Below are 21,622 nucleotides of genomic sequence, written 5' to 3'. Positions count from 1 at the left end.
CTAAGCCTGGATTTATATGTACCAGCAATCTACCTGAATTCCAGCAGCAAAGAAAAACATGGCGTGATCCCGGAGCTGTTTTGGGGAGAGCTGTTTCCCTGTCTCCTCATCCCTGGCAAGCATCAGCACGCTCAAGATATCCTTCAGTCCATCCTCATCCACTGGGGGATAAACCATACACATGAAAACACTGAACTCCACATAGATACTACTCACTACTATATGTACTATATGACACACACCTGGACACTATATTGAGATACACCGCCGGGCAAAAGAAAGTACACACTTAAAACTTGGATTTGACGAAAAAAAGAACAAACGCTTGGTTGAAAATAGTCGCCGGAACACTGCTACCGTAAGGCCCAAAACGCACCTATGATACCTGTATCAAATACCTTACTATGGAAAAACATTTTTGTAACATTTCTTTTTTAACCACCATCACACATGGGTGTATACTTTCCTTTTTTCCGGCAGTTTATATGAGACACGTGTGATCACTATATACGGATCTATGACACACATCGGAATAATGACATGAAACATACATGTATACTCCCCAGGGAGCTGAGAATGAAAATCGAGTGCTCACTGATCCATTGACCGGGGTAATAATAGTGTAGCGCTATGAGCATCCACTTGGTGAATGGAATCTGGCGCATTATAAATGCACTTATTATTATTATATGTTAACGCCGCTTTAAAACAGCATGTCAGTCATATTAACTAAATCTCGGAGTGAGTGAGTGAGTTGGGTTTAACGCCGATTTGAACAGTATTCTGGTTCTATCACGTCGTGTCGCCTAAATGTGTGCGGGAAGCCTAGCTTGATGAAGGTCTTTGACTTTTAATATGAAAGATCATAATCGGATTTGATCAGGGGTTCGGACCCACGATCAGCAGATACTGTCACGACTAAGGGGCACAACTCTGAACAGCGATTTGTGCTTTGAACCAGTGTGACCGCGGACTTCACACGAGTATGACGTCTAATAGTCGACCAGATGTCCACGCTCTTGCGATATACATACCTGTGTCGGTGTTGATGGCGGCCTTTTTCATGCGAATGGCGTCTTCAATTATCTGGTCGCAAACTTTAAGATTTCTTGAATACGTCCTGTTGGCTTTAGTGGGTAGGGCCATGGCTAGTTTAGGCCACAAAAACCTCAGTTTCCTATAACAGATGGTTTCTTTGTGACATCGGGATTAAACTCGGTACTCATTCCTATTCACCAGCATCAACGTTATCCCATAATGTGCTACTTTCATTACAAACTGTCTTAACTTGAACAAGGGGCGGTCGGGTAGCCTAGTGGATAAAGCGTTCGCTCGTCACGCCCGAGACCCGGGTTCGATTCCCGACAAGGGTACAATGTGTGAAGCCCATTTCTGGTGTCCCCAACCGTGATATTGCTGGAATATTGCTCAAAGCAGCGTAAAACTCACTCACTCACTCACTTAACTTGAACGCATGTCGCCCACCTCTGTACTAGGGGACGGATGATACAGTGAGTGGATGATTGGAATTGTTACTGCAGTCAGCAATATGCCACGGTATCACAGCGGCACATAAAGAATCGAACCAGGGCCATAAAAAACAAGCTTCTCGTCGTCAAGGTTTACCCAAATTGACCGACGAAGAGGAGACTGAGACAAGGATATTGTCTTCACTATAGTGTGAAGGTATAGGAGTTTACGAAGAGGTTCCTAAATTACCTTATTTTGGGAAACGAACCCGGACTTAGCGTGACGCGCTAACGCTTTAACCACTGACCTCCCCGTGCTGTTGGATTGAGGCGCTCACCCTGGCTTATACTTGGAAACACCGTTGAAAGCTCTTGCGACGTCTTCGTGAGATGCTGACAGATCACTCATCCTGACCCCGAACCCACACTGGGCAATATTCTCCGTCGTCTGAAAGAGGGACAGATTTATGAATAGTACTGTATTGTCCCTTTCTTACGTTTGGCCCGTAACATACCAATTGATGATAACGTCCAGAGTTCTGAAGTTATGATTAAATAATAACATCGCACTCCCGGCAATATGTATAGATAAGGACAGGGATGTTTGGCATACAATTTTATTATTCTAATTACACCACATTGAGATCAGATACGTGTTATTCGAAGTACAGTTCAAGAGCTCCAGTGAGTGAGTTGTGTTTAACGCCGCTTTGAACAGTATTTCAGTTATATCTCGGCGTGTTAGCTTAATGTGGGAGGAAAGCCCGAAGTGATGCAGGACTCAGACGTTTACCACGTGTGAGAAACCCACGGGCATGGGTATGGTGCTGAAAAGCCTAGAAACATAACCGGTTCGATGTCAGGTTGAAAACATAAATTCTTAACCTTTATGACATACTCGTAGCGACCATTCTAAATCTAAATTGTGTTAATGTTGACATAATCAAAAAGATTTTAAGAAATAAAGGACCCAGCTGTAGTACAGGGCATGAATTTCATCAAACCAAAGCACACCATCAAATCCCAAGGTTTTTTAACTGCACCCACGATAGTAAGGCTGAGTTTATAAAACAAATACATTAAGTTTCGTATTTTTTATATAAATTTAATATTTTATTTTGTTCATTTAACACACATCCAAGCATAACAATAAAAAAATTGCAATAGAAAAAACATAATTATCCGTCATGGAACTTCCGAATAGTGATGCTCATTGGCGAAAGTGGTTTTAGTAGTTGAAAGGTTGGTTGGTTGGTTGGTTTGTTGTTTAACGCCGCACTCAGCAATATTCCAGCTATATGACGGCGGTCTGTTAAATAATCGAAGTTGGACCAGACAGTCCAGTGATTAATATCATGAGCATCGATCCACGCAATTGGGATCGATGACACGCATCAACCAAGTCAGCGAGCCTGACCACCCGATCCCGTTAGTCGCCTTTTACGACAAGCATAGTCACCTTTTACAGCAAGCATGGGTTGCTGAAGACCTATTTTACCCCGGAATCTTCACGGGTCAGTAGTTGACAGGATATGAAGACATACATTGTATATCACTTACCAGTTTGCTCAGATCCTCTGCCACTTCCACCATCCCATCGTTGTTGTCTCTAGCCTCATTTGTCCAAGCGTCAACGAGACCTTCCCCGTGAGTCTGGATAGCTGGGATCATCCCTTTAACACCAAGCAGTAAGTAAGTGAACGACCTAGAGCGTCTCAAATCTGCATTACCTCGTGCATCGACACTATAGGTTCTACTACTCCAAATCAGAACCAGTTGGGACAGTGCAGTTTTCGTAGGGAGCCTTCGAGAGATATCTGCAGGCTGTGATTGGGGGATATTGTGTAAGATTTGTGTCTTTTTAATGTACATCCATCCAGTTATTAAAACTGACCATGGTTTTCTATATTTAGTACGGTCTTTTTCAACATGATGACTTATGCTGAATGTGACCACAGCTTTTTTCAAGTAGGTGACATTTGGTGCGAAACTGGGGGTGGTGTGTTCAGCTTCCTGTACTCGGAAAAGGAGCTGGCTAAGCTAGTCATTTTTTTGTTTTTATTGCTGCTCTAAGGCCAAACTGTGCACACACGTACAGGTAATAGCTGTTGAATGCTTAGTTATTTAAAAAAATATTGTAACGTTACTATAGAAGTCTATGGGAAAACATTTGGTTGTGTGTAAACTGTATGGGGTCTGAGAATCCAGTACTCAAATTTAAATGATTTTTCTATGGTTACCGACATGTTTATGTTATACCGATATATGTTTTCTATGCTTTATTTATATGTAGATGTATATATGGAACGTCTTTGTGTGAGTAATGTATGTCTACACACTGATAACAGTGAAGTGTCCTTTTTTCGTGAAAATAAACTAACTGAGTGAGTGAGTATGGTTTTACGCCGCTTTTAGCAATATTCCAGCAATGTCACGGCGGGGGACACCAGAAATGGGCTTCACACATTGTACCCATGTCGGGAATTGAACCCGGGTCTTCGGTGTGACGAGCGAACGCTTAAACCACTAGGCTACCCGACCGCCCCTATATAAACTAATTGAACAATGGGTACTCGTATCACAAATAACTAGGTAAGTGAATGTTGTTTTACGCCGTGGGCAGTACAATACACGAGGGCTGTAATAGTCGTGTCCAGTGGTTGATGCCATGAGCACCGACACTACGCCGCCAGGGGGACACGTAGGCGCGGTTATATACTGTAAAACACCAAATCCCCATTTGAGTCGGCTGCTAGGACAAGCAGGAGTCATTTAGATCCATTCTGAGAAACTACAAATAATCACACATTTAAATTGAACAGGAGCTCCTGTGAGATTCGAGATTCCTGCACTAGACTTGCTTCAGTTGTGTACAGCTATAGCATTACAGTAAGGGATGGGCGGAAGGAGACTGTGATGCTACACGCGAAGCTTTAAGTGAGATGTTCTCTTGTGGAGAGTCTGTGTACCAGTCTGTGAGACTTACTTTGCAGGACCTGCGTCTTGAACGCCTGGCTACACAGTCGGCGGTGAACCTGATGCTCCTCGCCGTTCATAAACAGTAGGCTCATGCCTATCCCTGGCTCCAACACTCTGGAAATGCATGATAACAATAAAAATCATACAACGGATTATCATGAACCACTGCATCTACTCGAGGCGAGGGAGCTATAAAGGACTATAAAAGTCAACCTTGCTTCGGGAAGATGGTATCAATGTTGTACGATAACCTCCCCGATAATATTCCCCGCCCAGAATAAAACATCAGCATCTTCAAATACCCTCCTCTGGTCAGAATGTCACGAGTATCAGTGCAAATATTTGCTTTTATTGCTACAAATATAGACCACAGGGATTGAAAAGTGGGGGTTGGCTGGGTTGTTATGAAAAAAAATTCACGACATTTCTTGAAATAAATGAAGGATGCTTCATATTGTTGAAAAAACGAACTTGTCTGCCACAAAAGTAATGAAAACCATTATTGCAATGTGGAATAACATGGGCAACACTTTTGGCTCAAAGTTTTAATTAATAAATATATCTGGTTTTGCAGCTGTAACTGAAAACAATATCTCGTCTCAATACAAAATACCAGCCCCATCCTCGACACCAGTCCCCCACGAACCCAAGGATATAAAAAAGTTGGTCCCCAAGACTACCATTAGTATGTGTTACAGAATGAAAGTCGTTAATATCGCACTTTCAAAGGAAGCCCTAATTTTTGCACATAAAACCGAATGAAGTATGTGTAACACATCTGGATTATATGTCCAGAAACAGCAGGTTTTTCCATGGATATTTACTGTCCACGACCCAAGTGAGTGAGTGAGTGAGTGTCTTGGGTTTAACGCCACTTTTAACAGTATTCCAGTTATATCACGGCATGTCAGGTTAATGTGGGAGGAAAGCCCGAAGTGATGCAGGTCTCACACGTTAACCACTTCGGTCAAACCAACAAGCACGGGTATGGGGCTGACAAACCTAAAAACATAATCGGGGCGAACCGGGATTCGAACCCACAACCATTGGTTTCTGGCATGCCCAAGGGACGCAGCTCTGCACAGCTAATCGCGGCGCACGAGACCCGATGGTATGGTTGATAGATACAGTACTACACATCGATAGTAGACTCGATAGACATTAAGAAGGAAGAAAATGTTGAAACTTGTTCAAACATTTGTCAACCAGAAATCTGCTCGAAGATTGATCCACCCGTGACCCATTCAAAAATCTTTAACATGTACTGATCATAGTTGCCTCCCTTATCTCCCAAACAACATCCACAGAACGTGCTGAATCTGTAACTGCAGTAACTATTATTAATGTCCCCTTCACATACACGGATTTTTCTAAAGAGTCCTTACGGATCGCCAACTCGTAGTCAATCGCAAGCATCCGTAAATAACTCGCTGGTATCTGTAAATAACTCGTCACAACTCGCAACAACTCGCAGACACTCTTAAGGATCCGTGGAAGGAGAGGCAATTTTTTTGACATGTCAACAATCATCTTACGATTGTCCACGGATTGATTGTTTTGAAATAACTCGGAACAATCTGTAAGTATCGTAAACCGTTCGCAACAACACGTAACCATCCGTAAACTGCTCGCAAGAATCCGTAAATGACTCGTAACAAGTTTTTTAACGATTTGTTTACGAATTATTTACGGATTATTACGAGTGCTTAGGTGTTGTTTACGATTTCATTGTGGTCGTGTTGCGATGGCTTTACGGATTGTTACGAGTTATTATGAGCACTTTACGTGTAGTTACGAGTACTTTACGAATAGATACGTATACTTTACATATTCTTACGTATTGTTTACGATTTGGGGAAAGGTATAAAAGCTGCAAAATCGAACACTTCATATTCAGTTGTTATTAAGAAGTCATGGAAGTCACATCTCTGCATATCTACTCTACAATATCTACAAGCATGGCTCCAAAGAAGAAGGCAGTCAACATGAAGTCTCCCGTTCTTCGAAAATCTCCACGGAAGAAGAGGAATATCTGGTAGCTTCTGGGCCTTGTCCTCTTCCCTCTGGGCTAGTTGCAGAAGCAATTGTAGAACTGTAACAATCTGTTTCTCTCATATGCCATGTTGTCTCTCTGGATGTCAGTTGTCCAATGATGATACATTGAAATTTGCAGGATTTATATATTTTTTGGTAAAAAATCGTAAGGACTCGTAAATACTCGTAACAACATAATATACTCGTAACAATCCGTGAAAAGCTCGTAAAATGACCGTAAGTTGCTCGTAGTTATCCTTGACAACTCGTAACAAATCGTTGAATTTTGCCGTGAATACATCGTAATAACTCGTAATAATCCGTAATAAACCTTAAATAGCTCGTAATAACTCGTAACAACTCTTAAATCGGTCGTAAAAGTTGCCAAATCGTAAGGATCCGTGAATTTGTGCGATCCGAAAAATCCGTGTATGTGAAGGGGGTATTAGGAAATGCTTCAGTTGTTGTTATTGATAGATATTGATGGTGGGATAGCCAAGAGGTCAACGCGTCCTCAAGGTCCGGGCTCGATTCCCAACATGGGTACAATGTGTAAAGCCAATTTCTGTGTCCCTGGAAATGATATTGCTGCACTATTGCTATAAGCGACATACTCACTCACTCACTCACTTACCAATTTCATTAAAACTCTTTTGCAGGGTTTTCTGTTTTTGTCAAAAATCATCGCTTGGAGTACAAGATTTTATTTTAATCACAGTGAGATTGAGTTCCTTCATTACAGATACCAGGTGCTAAGGCCATCTCCATGAATTACATTTCAACCAGTAAGTATGGGTATCACATGATTTGGTATGTTTCAGAACCCTGGAACTTCATTGACCGGAAGTAAACTCACGTTTTGACATAGTTGGGTCTGACGTAGTTGCTGTTGTTGGCGTGCTGGATGTGGTTCATGGCCTGGGCGTCAGCAATCATCACCCGCTGCTCGCCCATGCAGTGGAAGTAGCGGATGACGCCGGTCCCCATCTCCCGCATCCACCTGAAACAGTTCCATCGCTGTACTGACACCCTCTACTACCAGGTGACACGCAATTCGTGGAGCAGAGTTGTCTCCCTTAGACGTGCCAGAAACCTAGGATCGTGGGTTCGAATCCCAGGTTCGCCCTAGTTATGTCAGCACCATAACCATGGTAAACTTCTGACCTGCATCAGTTCGTGCTTTGCTCCCACCTTAAGCTGACATGACTGAAAACTGTAATCGGCGTTCAACTAAACCAACTCGCACTACAACCACATGGCGACACATCAGGTGAAGCACATTCTCGGTAACCCTCGGAGTTAAACCTCACTCACTCACTCACTCAGAAGGTCGTGGTTCAGAGGAAGCTCACTCACTCACTTACTCACTCACTCACTCAGTAGGTCGTGGTTCAGAAGAAGCTGTCTGAAACCGATCTACCATATGCATGTTTATGCTGATGTCCAGATCCGGGTCTTCAGCAACCCATGCTTGCCGTAAGAGGTGACTAACGGGATCGGGTGGTCAGACTCGCTGACTTGGTTGATGCGTGTCATCATGTCCCCATTGCGTAGATCGATGCTCATGATGTCAATCACTGGATTGTCTGGTCCAAACTCGATTATATATATTGCTTGAATAGTGCTGAGTGATGCGTTAAACAACAAACAAACAAACAAGGCTGGTGGCCAAGGGCAGAATATTCCCAGTACATTAACAAACAAACAAACAAACTTACTCCGTGTGTATATCCATCTTGTCCCCGTTGAAATAGTCCTTCATGTTGCCATACAAGAGACTTCCTTTCGGTCGGCTGGGGATCTGGAGGTAGACGAAGCATATCATGCTCTGAATACAATGAAACCCCGTTAATCCATAGCAATAAAACCTACGAAATAACTCAATTCAAGTTTAACGAATTATTGTTAACCCCCACGTTCTAGAGTACAACAAAACCCCGTTTATCCATACCAATAAAACCTACGAAATAACGCAATTCCGGATTATTGTTATAGCGACAGAGGATCATGCACTTTCTTAAATAACAGACAAATTTGTTTGATGTCACTTTCTGTAATAATATCTTCATCGCCGTTGTTTCAAACATTTAATTACAAACTTTAGGTTGGGAATAGATATACAGTCCTCCCTGGTTATAATGTCATTTTTTCCGCTGGACGAAAGGTGGCATTGAAACCAGGGAGGACTGTACATGTGCATGTGTATCTTCTTAAGGGAACGGTTCACCTGATTATGTTCCTAGGTTTGGCAGCACCATGCCCGTGCTCGTGGGTTTCACCAAAGTGGTGAACACACCTCTAAGACATGCATCACTTCGGGCTTTCCTCCCACATTAAGCTGACACGCCCTGATAGAACTGGAATACTGTTCAAAACAGCGTTAAATCCAACTCACTCACTCAATCATTCATTCTTTGTACCTGACAAGGTGGGACAATATTGGTACGTTATCAGCAGAGCAATGATGTTGTGTATATTCAGATACCGTGTTGATTGAATATTGTTCAAAGCGGCGTTAAACCCAACTCACTCACTCACTCACTCTTAACATACTGGTGCATTAAGGCCTCACCTTGTTCAGTGGAGAAAAGTACCGTTTCTTTACAAATACGCAGAGGCCCCAGATAATAGTTCCCCCACAGACAATGGCAGCAGCAACCTCGCGACGCCACCAGCCTGGCAGCGTGTACACCCCAACCACAGACATCGTGAAATCGTAAGACACTGAAATTTGATGGGGGATAAGTCAAGATGGTTGTGACTATAACGTATCCAGATTACAACACTGTGAATATTACTATAACTAGTACGTATGGCATCCCATCTGAGGCTGGATTTGAAAACATCTAACAACGTATACGTAGTGTGGCTCCAGCATTTCGCGTTGTACTTTGAGAGACTGTATAGGTGGTTGGTTGGTTTGTTGTTTAACGCCGCACTCAGCAATGTTCCAGCTATATGACGGCGGTCTGTAAATAATCGAGTCTGGACCAGACAATCCAGTGATTGATATCAAAAGCATCGATCCACTCAATTGGGATCGATGACATGCATCAACCAAGCCAGCGAGCCTGACCACCCGATCCCGTTAGTCGCCTTTTACGACAAGCAAGCATGGGTTGCTGAAGATCTATTCCACCCCGGAATCTTCACGGGTCGAGAGACTGTATACAAAAGGTTGTATAGATATAAACTTGTATGTGCGACTTCAAGGGTGACAAATCTTGATATCAAATTATTTTTCTGGTAGTTGATATCGATGGCTTCTCTCTCATGTCATCAGTAATTTAAATGCCTCACAGATAATTCATCTTTTTCTTGACATTCATTTTCTTGATTAGCAGCAGGTTATCATATTTAAATACGTTCCACTTGCACGTTCTATTAAATAAAATAGATATATTAAATAGCTGGCACAAAAGGATTTCTGATAAGCATAACCTTAAATAAACTCAGGAGCAAAATAAACTTTACCTCTCAGTTGATTTTGTTTGATTTTCAATGGAAAAATTCTTAAGTTAGCGATAATATATTTAAAAAAATAACTGCAGATGGTTTTATTTTTTAAGTATAATTTAATCTAGACTTAAAACGTATGTGCGTGCGTGCATGCGTGTGTATGTGAATGTATATGTGTGTGTGTCTCTCTCTGTAGGTGTATGTATGTATGTATGTATGTATGTATGTATGTATGTATGGATGTATGGATGTATGTATGTATGGATGGATGGATGGATGGATGTATTCGTGTACATGTATGTATGTATGTGTGTATGTATGTTTGTATGTATGTGTGTGTGTGTGTGTATATATGTATGTATGTATGTATGTATGTATGTATGTATGTATGTATGTATGTATGTATGTATGTATGTATGTATGTATCCGTGTACATGTATGTGTGTATGTGTGTGTGTACATAATTATGCATGTATGTATTAATAGTATTTGGATGGATGTTTGTTGTGTGATACTATAAACATGATGTGACTGAATATCAATAATAAACTTCAATAGCTTGTGCGTTTTGTTGTTTTGTTCAAGCGACGGGAAGTTTTCAGTCAAAGAATTTCTCCGACTGACACTGTAATTTGATTATCTGAGTATCCATATGTTCATGTGTCAATATTGTTGTTTTCAGGTTTGTGTCGACTCTCTGCCCACGACGGCTTTGTGATGTGGGACGTGATCCCGCGTAAAACGCCCACGTAAGCAATGTTGGTCGCGGAGAGAAGTGTGTGAAAATGGACGACCGTGCTCGTCAGCTTGACTCCAGACAGTTTCTCTCTGCTCGGGTGTGGCCCTACATTAAAGCACATGTTACAATTGTTTTCTTGGGCAACGATCTTGTCCCAAATATGCGACTTGTGACTCAGAGGCAGCTTGGGTTATATACTCCCCGGGGAGCTGAGAATGAAAATCGGATGCACACTGATACACTGACCGGGGTAATAATGTAACACTTTGAGCATGCTTTGGATTTGGAGCTTTAACAATACACATTGTAATCATGCCAGACCTCTGTCCCATGACCAGAGTACACTTCAGGTCTAAGTCCTGGGTGATGTTCCCGATCATGCCTCTGCCCCTCCCCCCGGGATGTCCTAGTAGATGATGCAGACGTACACGTAGTGTTTGTCGGTCAACGATACCCAGAGACTGAAAAGCCAAATACAGGTCCTTCTCCGTTTTGGTTATCAAAGCAGTGCCAGATATTGCAACCGGACATTGTTGTGTGTACTTCCGGTGCAATGACATCACTTCCGGTCGTTAATTTAATGCAGCACAACTTTAAACATGAAACCCCATGTTCTAAATGCAGGTTATAGATATCAAACATACAGGGAATATTCATAATGCGGGATATGTAACCATAGGTGTGGTGACATGAGAGCCTCAGATGCAGTGAACAGCCAAAGGTGCAGAATTTTCTGAGATCAACTCTTCAAGACATACAATTCCTTTGTCTGAATAAATATAAGCGACAAAACCTTTCCATATTCAATAGAAATCGAAGAGCGGAAGGTCCGGGGTTCGATCCCCGGCCGCGTAATATCAAAAGACGTTAAAAGATGGTACTTGGTGTTGCCCTGTCTGGCGCTCGGCATTAAGGGTCTAAAACAAGGAGTGGTCGGCTCGGAGTCAGTATACTGTGTCTGAGTGGGGTATTCATGTTAAACTGCGGCATGGTATCTCAGTGTGCTAACACTATAAATCGGCATCAGTCCGGACTAGTACAAGCAACCACACAAACACACACATATGTACATGCACGTCGCTATATAAGTGCAATAATCTTGGATTCGACGTTAAACCCCATTTCACCTCACCTTATTCAATAGAAATCGATATAGTCGATTTATGATTCCGACTATAATGAGCATGTGTTTATAAATTTAGTATGAAATAAGGATGATGCCGGGTTTCGCGAAAAGGGGTGCGTCACAAACACATGCAAAGGCAACTCAATTGTTCACCTAAAAAACACGGGAACATATGGTACAAGTCAAAATAGGGAATTGCATCGGACATCATTTTTGTCAGTGATGCGTCAAATTTTGAAATGTCCTTCCCATGTCTACCATGCAAGCTTTACTGGGGCCTTCAATGTTGTAACCTTGAGCACACAACCTCTGAGTAAGAATCGTATGACGCTCTTTGAAATCTTCATAGAAAGGGAATGCTCGATTGAATCTCAAAAGATGTAAATTGTAAACACCAAAGGCTGGATGTAACAATTGGTGCATGGGGATGCCTGCTTCTTGCCTACAGGTCTGACCCCAAAATTGTACGTAGATGTTATCAATGAGGAAGTCAAGCATTTCACATATTGTTTTCTCAGTAAACTTCAGATGGCGTTTGCTTTGATTTTTGAAAGGACGAAACTGTTTTGACCACAACCATTATTCATCAGGACATGATGTGAACTATTTGCGACATCCTTTATTCTAACTTTTGTCAGGTAATTCGATATTTTAGGTAATTCGTTTCGATCCAGTTATCGGTACACCTGAAACGTGACAAGGGTTTGTGGATCCTCTTCCTCCTCGCCACCTTCCCTGAATGACTACACTACAAGGTTGATATCGTCCTGATTAACAGCGGGTTGCTGTATTCCCCTGGAATGTCGTGTTGCTTTTTTAACATGTAACTCGACACTAAGCACTTATCACAAATCATTACGTGTGCATCTTCCCGAGGCAAGGGCGTTAACTGACTATAAAAGTCCAGTTTCTACCCTTACCGAAATAGGATGGAATTACCAGGTTCGATCGTAGCGCCACCAGTGGCTATATCGAGTTATGTGTCTTCCACATCCCTCGCTATGTTGACCAATCAGATTCCATCGCTCATCTCACATGCAGTCGCTTTCAACAAAATGGCGGCGCCCAGTCAAGATGATCTGATCGATAAGCAAGATCTATATTGTAATAAAACGGGTCTTACCCCGCGAAGTTCTTCAAATCACTTGAGCACCTTGATTAAAAATATGGAAAGATTTCCAAAATATCTGTCGACGGCATGTTGACGGTACACATGTTTTGCAAGTCCCTCAATCGACGGACATCTGTACGCGAAATTCATGTTGTCTAGTTCGTTACGCGATTTTAATTGACCTATGCATAGACTCGTTAGTCAAGCCAAAATGTAACTCCGGAATTCCAGTCTAGTTCGGCAAGGGTGGAAACTAGTCTTTTATAGTCGGTTAACTCACGTGCCTCGGGAAGATGTACGTATGCTGACATATTAATGTCGGGCGCGTTTATTGTCATGTGCTTGGTATGGAATACCTGACACTCCTGTGCTACAGTGGGATCAGCCGGAACGTTCGCTGGAAACTGCACCAGATTATACACCTTAAATGTTGTTCGGTGATTTTAAGGAAGATTTGGTCAAGAGCCACCTTAATCATTTACACGCTATTTTAGTTAGGAATAGTTTGCTTAATGTAAGTTTAATTAAAGAGCCGACACGCGTCATTCAGCATTCATAAACCCTGTCTGCCATACAGACCCTGAAACAAATCTATCTAATACAGCCCGTGCAAGTCTATAATATTTGGTAAGTCTAGATTACTGCAGAAGAGTCTCTGGACTGGTTTGTATTTTCTTTCATAACTATTCTTACCAACTCTTTTTATCTTTCAAATATATTCATTTCAGAGGCTAAATGTTAATCTAGTGTCTGCTTGACCCTATTGTTATCACTGACGATTGTATTTGTATAGAGTCGAGTGTTGTCGACTTCAGCACGGATATCAGCGACCGCAGGGTTGTTGTTGCGTCACTAACGAACTGCATTTATATGAAAAAATCCTATCTAAGAGGGGTTTCTTTTAAAAAAGGTGACTACCGATCAAATAAACTGATTAGACGTGCTTGTATTATACCTGCTAGTCAGCTGATGCAATATCTGGTATTTTTCTGTCCACAGTTAACTGCGGCATAAGCTTATGCGTACCAAGTCGTGCTGTTACAAAAATATCAAAAGATAAACCATGGTTTGATAGTTAACTATTTAGAGAAATAAGAACAAGAGAACGACTGTGAAAAAGAGCTAGACGAAAGCGATTTATCTAAAAATAGAAATCAAAGAAATACGTAAATAATTTGAAGAAAGCTGCCAAGGAAAATGTTTACGTACTATTGCTACCACCATTTGTTAAACTATGTGATCATGAATTGGATTATATCGTTATGAAAAAAGAAAACTGTGTATTCTATTAGCGAAGCATTGTGTTTACTGTTCAATATGTCACTACAATCAATTATATTTCAATCAGTATGGAAAAAATCAAAAGTTATGCCATTATTTAAGAAAGGTGATCACACTATCGTTATAGACTGATACAACTCATTAGCTGTTTAGGAAAATTGTTTGAGAGAGTTGTGTTCAAACATTTATATGATTACTTTCATGAGAACAGGTTGTTGTATAAGTACCAATCTGGGTTTCAGGCTGGTCACTCAACTGTCCATCAACTAATAGAACTTTATCATCAAATTTGTCTAGCGTGAGATAACAAAGAAAAATATTGTATTGTATTTTGTGATGTATCAAAAGCCTTAAAATGGCTAACCGGTTACATGAGTAATCGTAGCCAAAGCGTATTTGTGAATGGGGAAATATCCAAACCAAGATACATGGAGGCTGGCGTGCCACAGGGGTCCGTGCTAGGTCCTTTACTCTTTATTGTTTATGTAAATGACATTGCTGATAAATTTGACTGTATGACAAGACTGTTTGAAGACGATATATCGATTGGCATGTCATCAATGATAACAGTGTACTGGAACGTACCTTAAGCACAAATTTAGCAATCTTAAGCGAATGGGCGAAACTTTGGTTGAAAACTTACGATCCCGAAAAGACTAAATCTGGAGGTCTAAAACTATATTTCAACGGAAAAGAAATCAGCTCTGTAAATAATCATAAGCACTTGAGTGCTATGCTTGAAGCCAGTGGCAAATGGTCTGGTCACAGAGATACCATAATTAAAACAACTTCTAAGATGATTTACTCAATGAGAAAACTCAAACATATTGCAAAAGCTTCAACGATAGGGTATTACTGGTAAACTATCAGCGTGATGTCGTAGTTATCTGTCAGATCGTTGCCAAAAAGTAATATATTGATGGTAGTTTATCAAGGAATCAATTCATCAAAGAAGGTGTCCCCTATGGTTCTGTTCTGGGACCGTTATGGATATAACTGACCAGCTTCAAAATATTACTAGGTTATTCGCCGATGATACATGTATAGGAACTTCATCTACCAATATGGTTTTCATTGAACAAAGACTAAATCAAGAACGACTCTTCATCAGGGGGCTTGTGCATTTTAATCGAACTAAGACAAAACATATGCTTTATAGTCACAAACAGGTACGGGATTATCCAATTAATTTCTCTGCTAACAGTGCCATTGAATATATAGAAACTATCAAACACCTAGATGTCACTTTATCTCAAAATACTAAATGGACTGCACGTATTTCAATTATTGCTAGGTCAACAGCGAACATTGTTTTAGCTATGCGTAAATAGATACAATGTGTCAAACATCTATCTAACATTCATAAGACCTATTACTGAATACTCATCTGAGGTTTGGAACAACTGCTAAATAAACTTGAATTATTACAGCTTGACGCTGCTACAGGTTTGACAAAATTTGCCCCAAGAGAAAGTTTATATTTCGAAACGAGTTGGCTTCCATTAAAAGAGAGGCGAAAAACTCACGACAGTACACAAAATAATAGTGTACGAATGTCACTCGTGTTTAAATGATTTGTAACCCCACAATAGATCAGCTGCTTCAAATTATAACCAACGTAACAAACAGAACATGTACGTTCCAAAAGCCGTGTATTATAGATTCATGGAAATCACTTAAATGAAAATGAAAAAAACAAACAATACTTCTATAGCTGAATTTAAAACAAAAACATATCCAAATGTTATTTAGATCTCCATATTATTTCAGTTATGGAAAGCAATCTCAATGATGATTTATTTACCCTTAATTTTTCGGACACTTTCTTGGTCTTGCAGTTCCCAATACGAAAATGCTTTTCACTGTTATCTCGAACGTAAGAAATATACTTTAATAAGACAATGTTTGTTTATCAGCATTATCAATATAGAGGCTGGGTCTAATTCGGATACAATTCTATGTGGTTACAAAAATCTATCAGAAGAACAACATTATTCAATTCTTAAATATGTTCATCAATTTATAGTAAAAACAAACAGATTATAAATTGTATTTTATTTTATTTAACAAGAACTGAATCACTAGCTACTTCTCTATTGTAACAAGTACATTCAATACATATTGGTATGGCATAACAAGTCATAGTTATATTTTCTATTGGTTTTACTATTCGTTATGACTATGATTTTGAAGTAAAACAATAGTATTCCATGTAATTAGCACTGTTTAGAAAGATTCTATAGTTCCCAGCCTTAACTTAAATCCAAAATGTCCATCATTGACAGCGTTCATTAACTACTGGCAATGCATTAAATATTTTTAACCAATGTACCAAAAATAGATAAACTTGAAAGAAAATGTATATAAATGTATCACATGTATAATAATGCATATGCATGTTTGTGTGTGCATATGTATGTCTATGTATATATGCATGTATATATAAGTGTATCTGTGTATATACGTACGTCTCTACCTATGTATACGAGTATGTGTGTGTATGTATATGTGAGTGTTTGTGTGTATATATGTACATGTGTACGAATGTTTATGTGTAATTACTAACTATGTGTGTGTATATAAGTGCATGTGTGTATATATATGTACGTGTGTACCTATATCTATGTGTATGTATATATAAGTGCATATGTGTATATATGTACGTGTGTGCCTATGTATATGAATATCTGTGTGTATGTATATACAAGTGTCTGTGTGTATATATGTACGTGTGTACGTATGAATTTATGTATGTGTGTGTGCATGTATATATAAATGCATGTGTGTATATATATGTACGTGTGTACCTATATCTATGTGTATGTATATATAAGTGCATATGTGTATATATGTACGTGTGTGCATATGTATATGAATATCTGTGTGTATGTATATACAAGTGTCTGTGTGTATATATGTACGTGTGTACGTATGAATTTATGTATGTGTGTGTGCATGTATATATAAATGCATGTGTGTATATATGTACGTATGTATGTATGTTTATGTGTATGTATGTGTGTATGTATATATAAATGCATGTGTGTATATATGTACGTATGTTTATGTGTATATAATTAAACTTTCGTTGTGTTCATTGAAATTCCTGTATTCTGATTAGCTGAACTGATCACGTGTTATTGCATTCATTTCCCAGTGAATGTAAAACATTAAGCCACGCCCACCGAGGCGCAATACTTATATTACTTCGGAATGTCGGGGAATCCCAATATCACCTTTCTGCTCACGTGTATCGTCATGCACAGGACGTTTAGCGACTTTCATGCATATTCATTGTCCAAACAACCCTTTGAAACCGAATGCCGGGAATGAATGAAACAGCAAACGTGCAGACTCGCTCGCCTGTTTTTTTCGCGCTCGCCTCGGTTCAACTTTCATGGCTTCGGGTTTCATTTCTAATCAGCATTTTCCCAAGTGTGTTTTACCGTAATCAGAGAAGTAATGTCTGAATCTGGCGGTAACTGACCATGTAATTTGAAACAGCCGCCTTCTCCCTGACTTTTTTCCGATTCTTTACAGTCTGACTGTTGCAGTTCTTTTCACCTCTTGCCTTAATTGACAGGTCCAATGAACATTATTTAGATCCTGCTCTCCGGTGATTATCTACTGACTGTGTAGGCGTGTCAAGTTATGTGCATAAATTAAACGATCATCTGATTCATGTCACGCCACAGTATGTATTCCTACATCAATCCTTATCAATCTCGTCATTTTTGTCTACTTTGACTGTTTTGGGTTAAACTATTGTAGATAAAACATGTTTTACTTTGTCGAATTTAATTATAAGCATTGACTGTGTATTTTCTTCGGTTCATTGAGGTATGAATCGAAAAACCGATGTGCAAACTTTTGTAAGAATCCGCTATGTGTGTATGTGTAAATAAGTGCATGTGTGTATATATGTACGTGTGTATATGTATACAAATGCATGTGTGAACATGTGTACGTATCTATTGTGTGTATATATGAATGAGTGCATGTCTGTACACATGTACGAGTGTACGTATCTATTGTGTGTATATATGAATAAGTGCATGTCTGTACACATGTACGTGTGTACGTATCTATTGTGTGTATATATGAATAAGTGCATGTCTGTACACATGTACATGTGTACGTATCTATTGTGTGTATATGTGAATAAGTGCATGTCTGTACACATGTACGTGTGTACGTATCTATTGTGTGTATATATGAATAAGTGCATGTCTGTACACATGCACGTGTGTACGTATCTATTGTGTGTATATATGAATAAGTGCATGTCTGTACACATGCACGTGTGTACGTATCTATTGTGTGTATATATGAATAAGTGCATGTCTGTACACATGCACGTGTGTACGTATCTAGTGTGTATATATATGAATAAGTGCATGTCTGTACACATGTACGTGTGAACGTATCTATTGTGTGTATATATGAATAAGTGCATGTCTGTACACATGTACGTTAGTACGTATCTATTGTGTGTATATATGAATAAGTGCATGTCTGTACACATGTACGTTAGTACGTATCTACTGTGTGTGTATATGAATAAGTGCATGTCTGTACACATGTACGTTAGTACGTATCTATTGTGTGTATATATGAATAAGTGCATGTCTGTACACATGTACGTGTGTATGTATGTATTGTGTGTGTGTGTGTGTGTATGTATACATCAGAGCATGTGTGTACATATGTACGTGTGTACGTATGTATTGTGTGTGTTTGTGTGTGTATGTATACATAAGAGCATGTCTGTAAACATGTACGTGTGTACGTATCTATTGTGTGTTTGTGTGTGTGTATGTATACATCAGAGCATGTGTGTACATATGTACGTGTGTACGTATGTATTGTGTGTTTGTGTGTGTATGTATACATAAGAGCATGTCTGTACACATGTACGTATGTACGTATCTTCTGTGTGTTTGTGTGTGTGTATATATACATAAGAGCATGTCTGTACACATGTACGTATGTACCTATCTTCTGTGTGTTTGTGTGTGTGTATATATACATCAGAGCATGTGTGTAGATATGTACGTGTGTATGTATGTATTGAGTGTTTGTGTGTGTGTATGTATACATCAGAGCATGTGTGTACATACGTACGTGTGTATGTATGTATTGTGTGTTTGTGTGTGTGTATGTATACATAAGAGCATGTGTGTAGATATGTAAGTGTGTACAAAACAAAACAAAAATCAACGTAGCAATTTAGTTAATTATTACAAAAAAGATGTGGTGAAAGGTCATATTTTTTCTTGCCAAACAAAAACCAAGCTGACATTCGCCTAACACTAAATGTATTCGAACTCGCACTAGGTGCGAGTGCATGGTGCATGTTACGCAGCTGATTGACGACAGATAAATTCATTGAATATACTGTCACACTGTTTAACCATAACCCTGCGGCATATGCACAATCTATTTCGAAACTTCGTATCTGGAACACCTTTGACATTACCAATAACTTAACATTTGTGCGCTGTCGTGTTCACTCACCTGCTCGTCTTTAACCTTTAGCCTGCTGAATTATTTTCACACTTCTTACCCCTGCCTGCTGGATTAATTTCAGCATAAGGCGCTCTAAAGAGGATGGGTGATTTCAATGAGTCGGTGCCTCATCAAACAAGGGCAAATTAAAGAAATATTTTGCACATTTATTCATAATAGAAAACTACACAGTACCATATAAAAATATCCCGAGGTTTTCAATCATACCAAGGTTAAGACCAAAGCGAACACAAAATTTTTAAATTTTCTTAAACTTTCCTGAATTGCGTTATTGAAGGTGGTTTGCGTTTCATGCTAGAAACCTTTTAATATGGTAACATTTGTGAAAATTGATTTCAATAATCTCCGATATCTTAATGTTAATTGTGTTAAAATTCGGGGGTTTTTTATCGGCAAATAACAGCGCGATGGTAAATTATGAACCATTTCAGTAAATTTATTATCTAAATGTTAAACAGAAAAATAACTTAATTTTCGAGGTCATCATGTCGGTTAGAGAAATACGAACATTCGGGTTAATCTGATGTGTCATGTTATAAAACTTGCAGGAAACAATTAATGACTTATAAATATTCACTAATCCTAATTTCAAGCGTTTAGGTTGAATATTTACGATATACAAAAATAAACAACCCGTGTCATGATGCTAGCAGACATCCTAAAATCTAACATGGCGCGCTTCGCCCGACCTCTGAATAACTCTTTGCTATTTCAATATGAACAAAGTTTACATTGCCTTTATAAGTATGCCTTGGCGAAAGATGACGATCTTCTCAATCGAAGGATGTTTTTTTTGTCATTTTCCAATTATTATGACGAGAGAAAAACGAAAATAAAGATCGTGAATTCTGATAGCAATAATTCAGTAAGTGCAAAGGTCACCGGATGTGATGTTCACAGACAGGGGTTGTCTCCTGATAATGTTTAGTACCAAAACAGTTACAGTAAATTTTGAAATATTTCTCCTATCACATACAGCTAAAACATAAGTCAATACATAGTATCAGTAATCACCACTAATATGAAATAAAAATGTGACTTTGACGATATAATTGGCGTATTATTTAATCCGTTTGACCCAGAAACGGTAGACGATAAATCAGCATGCTACATGCAAGTTTCTCGGTATCTTTTGAACTTTTGTTGATATTCAAGAATCCCCATTCAATGTTACGGTGAATATAAATGAGCGTGTTTCATATTTCTGCGATGTACTCGCTGATAAATTTCACTATTATAAGTGTATCCCACGCAATACGTCTATGGATATCGTCGATCATCAATTTAATATCACCCTCTACAACAGGTGAGCGAAAATGGTTTTGACAAACGAAACGTGTTTCAAAATAACATTCCTGCGTTGTTGAATATGATAGGCTATATATAAGCAATAAAATGCTACATACATATTTTCGGTGATAGTTCCACATTACATTTGGGACAGTTTTCCTTTCATAATACATTCATAGATTCTAGCATGATTTTAGAACAATTTCACGAAGCATTTCTAAATTTATTCCAAAAATATGAAGAACGCCATGATTGCGTATTGATTATAGATTTGTAATTGTTAAATTATTTACAGCTGTTTACAGGTTTTAAAATTTTATGTTCTATTTTTATATTTATATCTATTAGTTATTGTTTTCCACAATGATTGTGTGTATGGACACTAAATATTGGTCACTGCATCAGCACAGTGTTACTGATCAAACTTCAATTATTTTCTTGAGATTAAAGATATTTTATTCTACAATTATTATCTTTCACTCTGAACATCAATTATGTGAATAAGTAACTATGTCATTTAAGTTTAGTATTCCAGAAATAATTAATAAATTGATCAGATCCTTAACATATACATACTAAACTCATATGGACATTCATCTTGTGCA

General features: G+C 39.1%; 1 protein-coding gene across 1 annotated transcript in view; it reads right to left on the bottom strand.

The window, feature by feature from the left end:
- Nucleotides 1–21,622, bottom strand: part of LOC139445874 (uncharacterized) — a 30,174-nt gene that overhangs the window by 6,431 nt on the left and 2,121 nt on the right. The window contains exons 2-9 of the mRNA XM_071227112.1: nucleotides 9,055–9,206; nucleotides 8,201–8,283; nucleotides 7,339–7,482; nucleotides 4,456–4,562; nucleotides 3,030–3,142; nucleotides 1,808–1,917; nucleotides 1,035–1,177; nucleotides 34–161 (exon numbers count right to left, since the gene is read on the bottom strand). Coding sequence (XP_071083213.1) covers nucleotides 34–161; nucleotides 1,035–1,177; nucleotides 1,808–1,917; nucleotides 3,030–3,142; nucleotides 4,456–4,562; nucleotides 7,339–7,482; nucleotides 8,201–8,283; nucleotides 9,055–9,189 — 963 coding nt within the window. The 5' untranslated portion in view covers nucleotides 9,190–9,206. The remainder of the gene's footprint in view (nucleotides 1–33; nucleotides 162–1,034; nucleotides 1,178–1,807; nucleotides 1,918–3,029; nucleotides 3,143–4,455; nucleotides 4,563–7,338; nucleotides 7,483–8,200; nucleotides 8,284–9,054; nucleotides 9,207–21,622) is intronic.

Source organism: Haliotis cracherodii, unplaced genomic scaffold (assembly GCF_022045235.1).
Source record: "Haliotis cracherodii isolate W230 unplaced genomic scaffold, xgHalCrac1.p SCAF_10, whole genome shotgun sequence".
In the NCBI taxonomy this organism is placed as follows: Eukaryota; Metazoa; Mollusca; class Gastropoda; order Lepetellida; family Haliotidae; genus Haliotis; species Haliotis cracherodii.
Note: the sequence above shows the minus strand (reverse complement) of the source record. Positions and strands in the feature narration are given on the sequence as shown.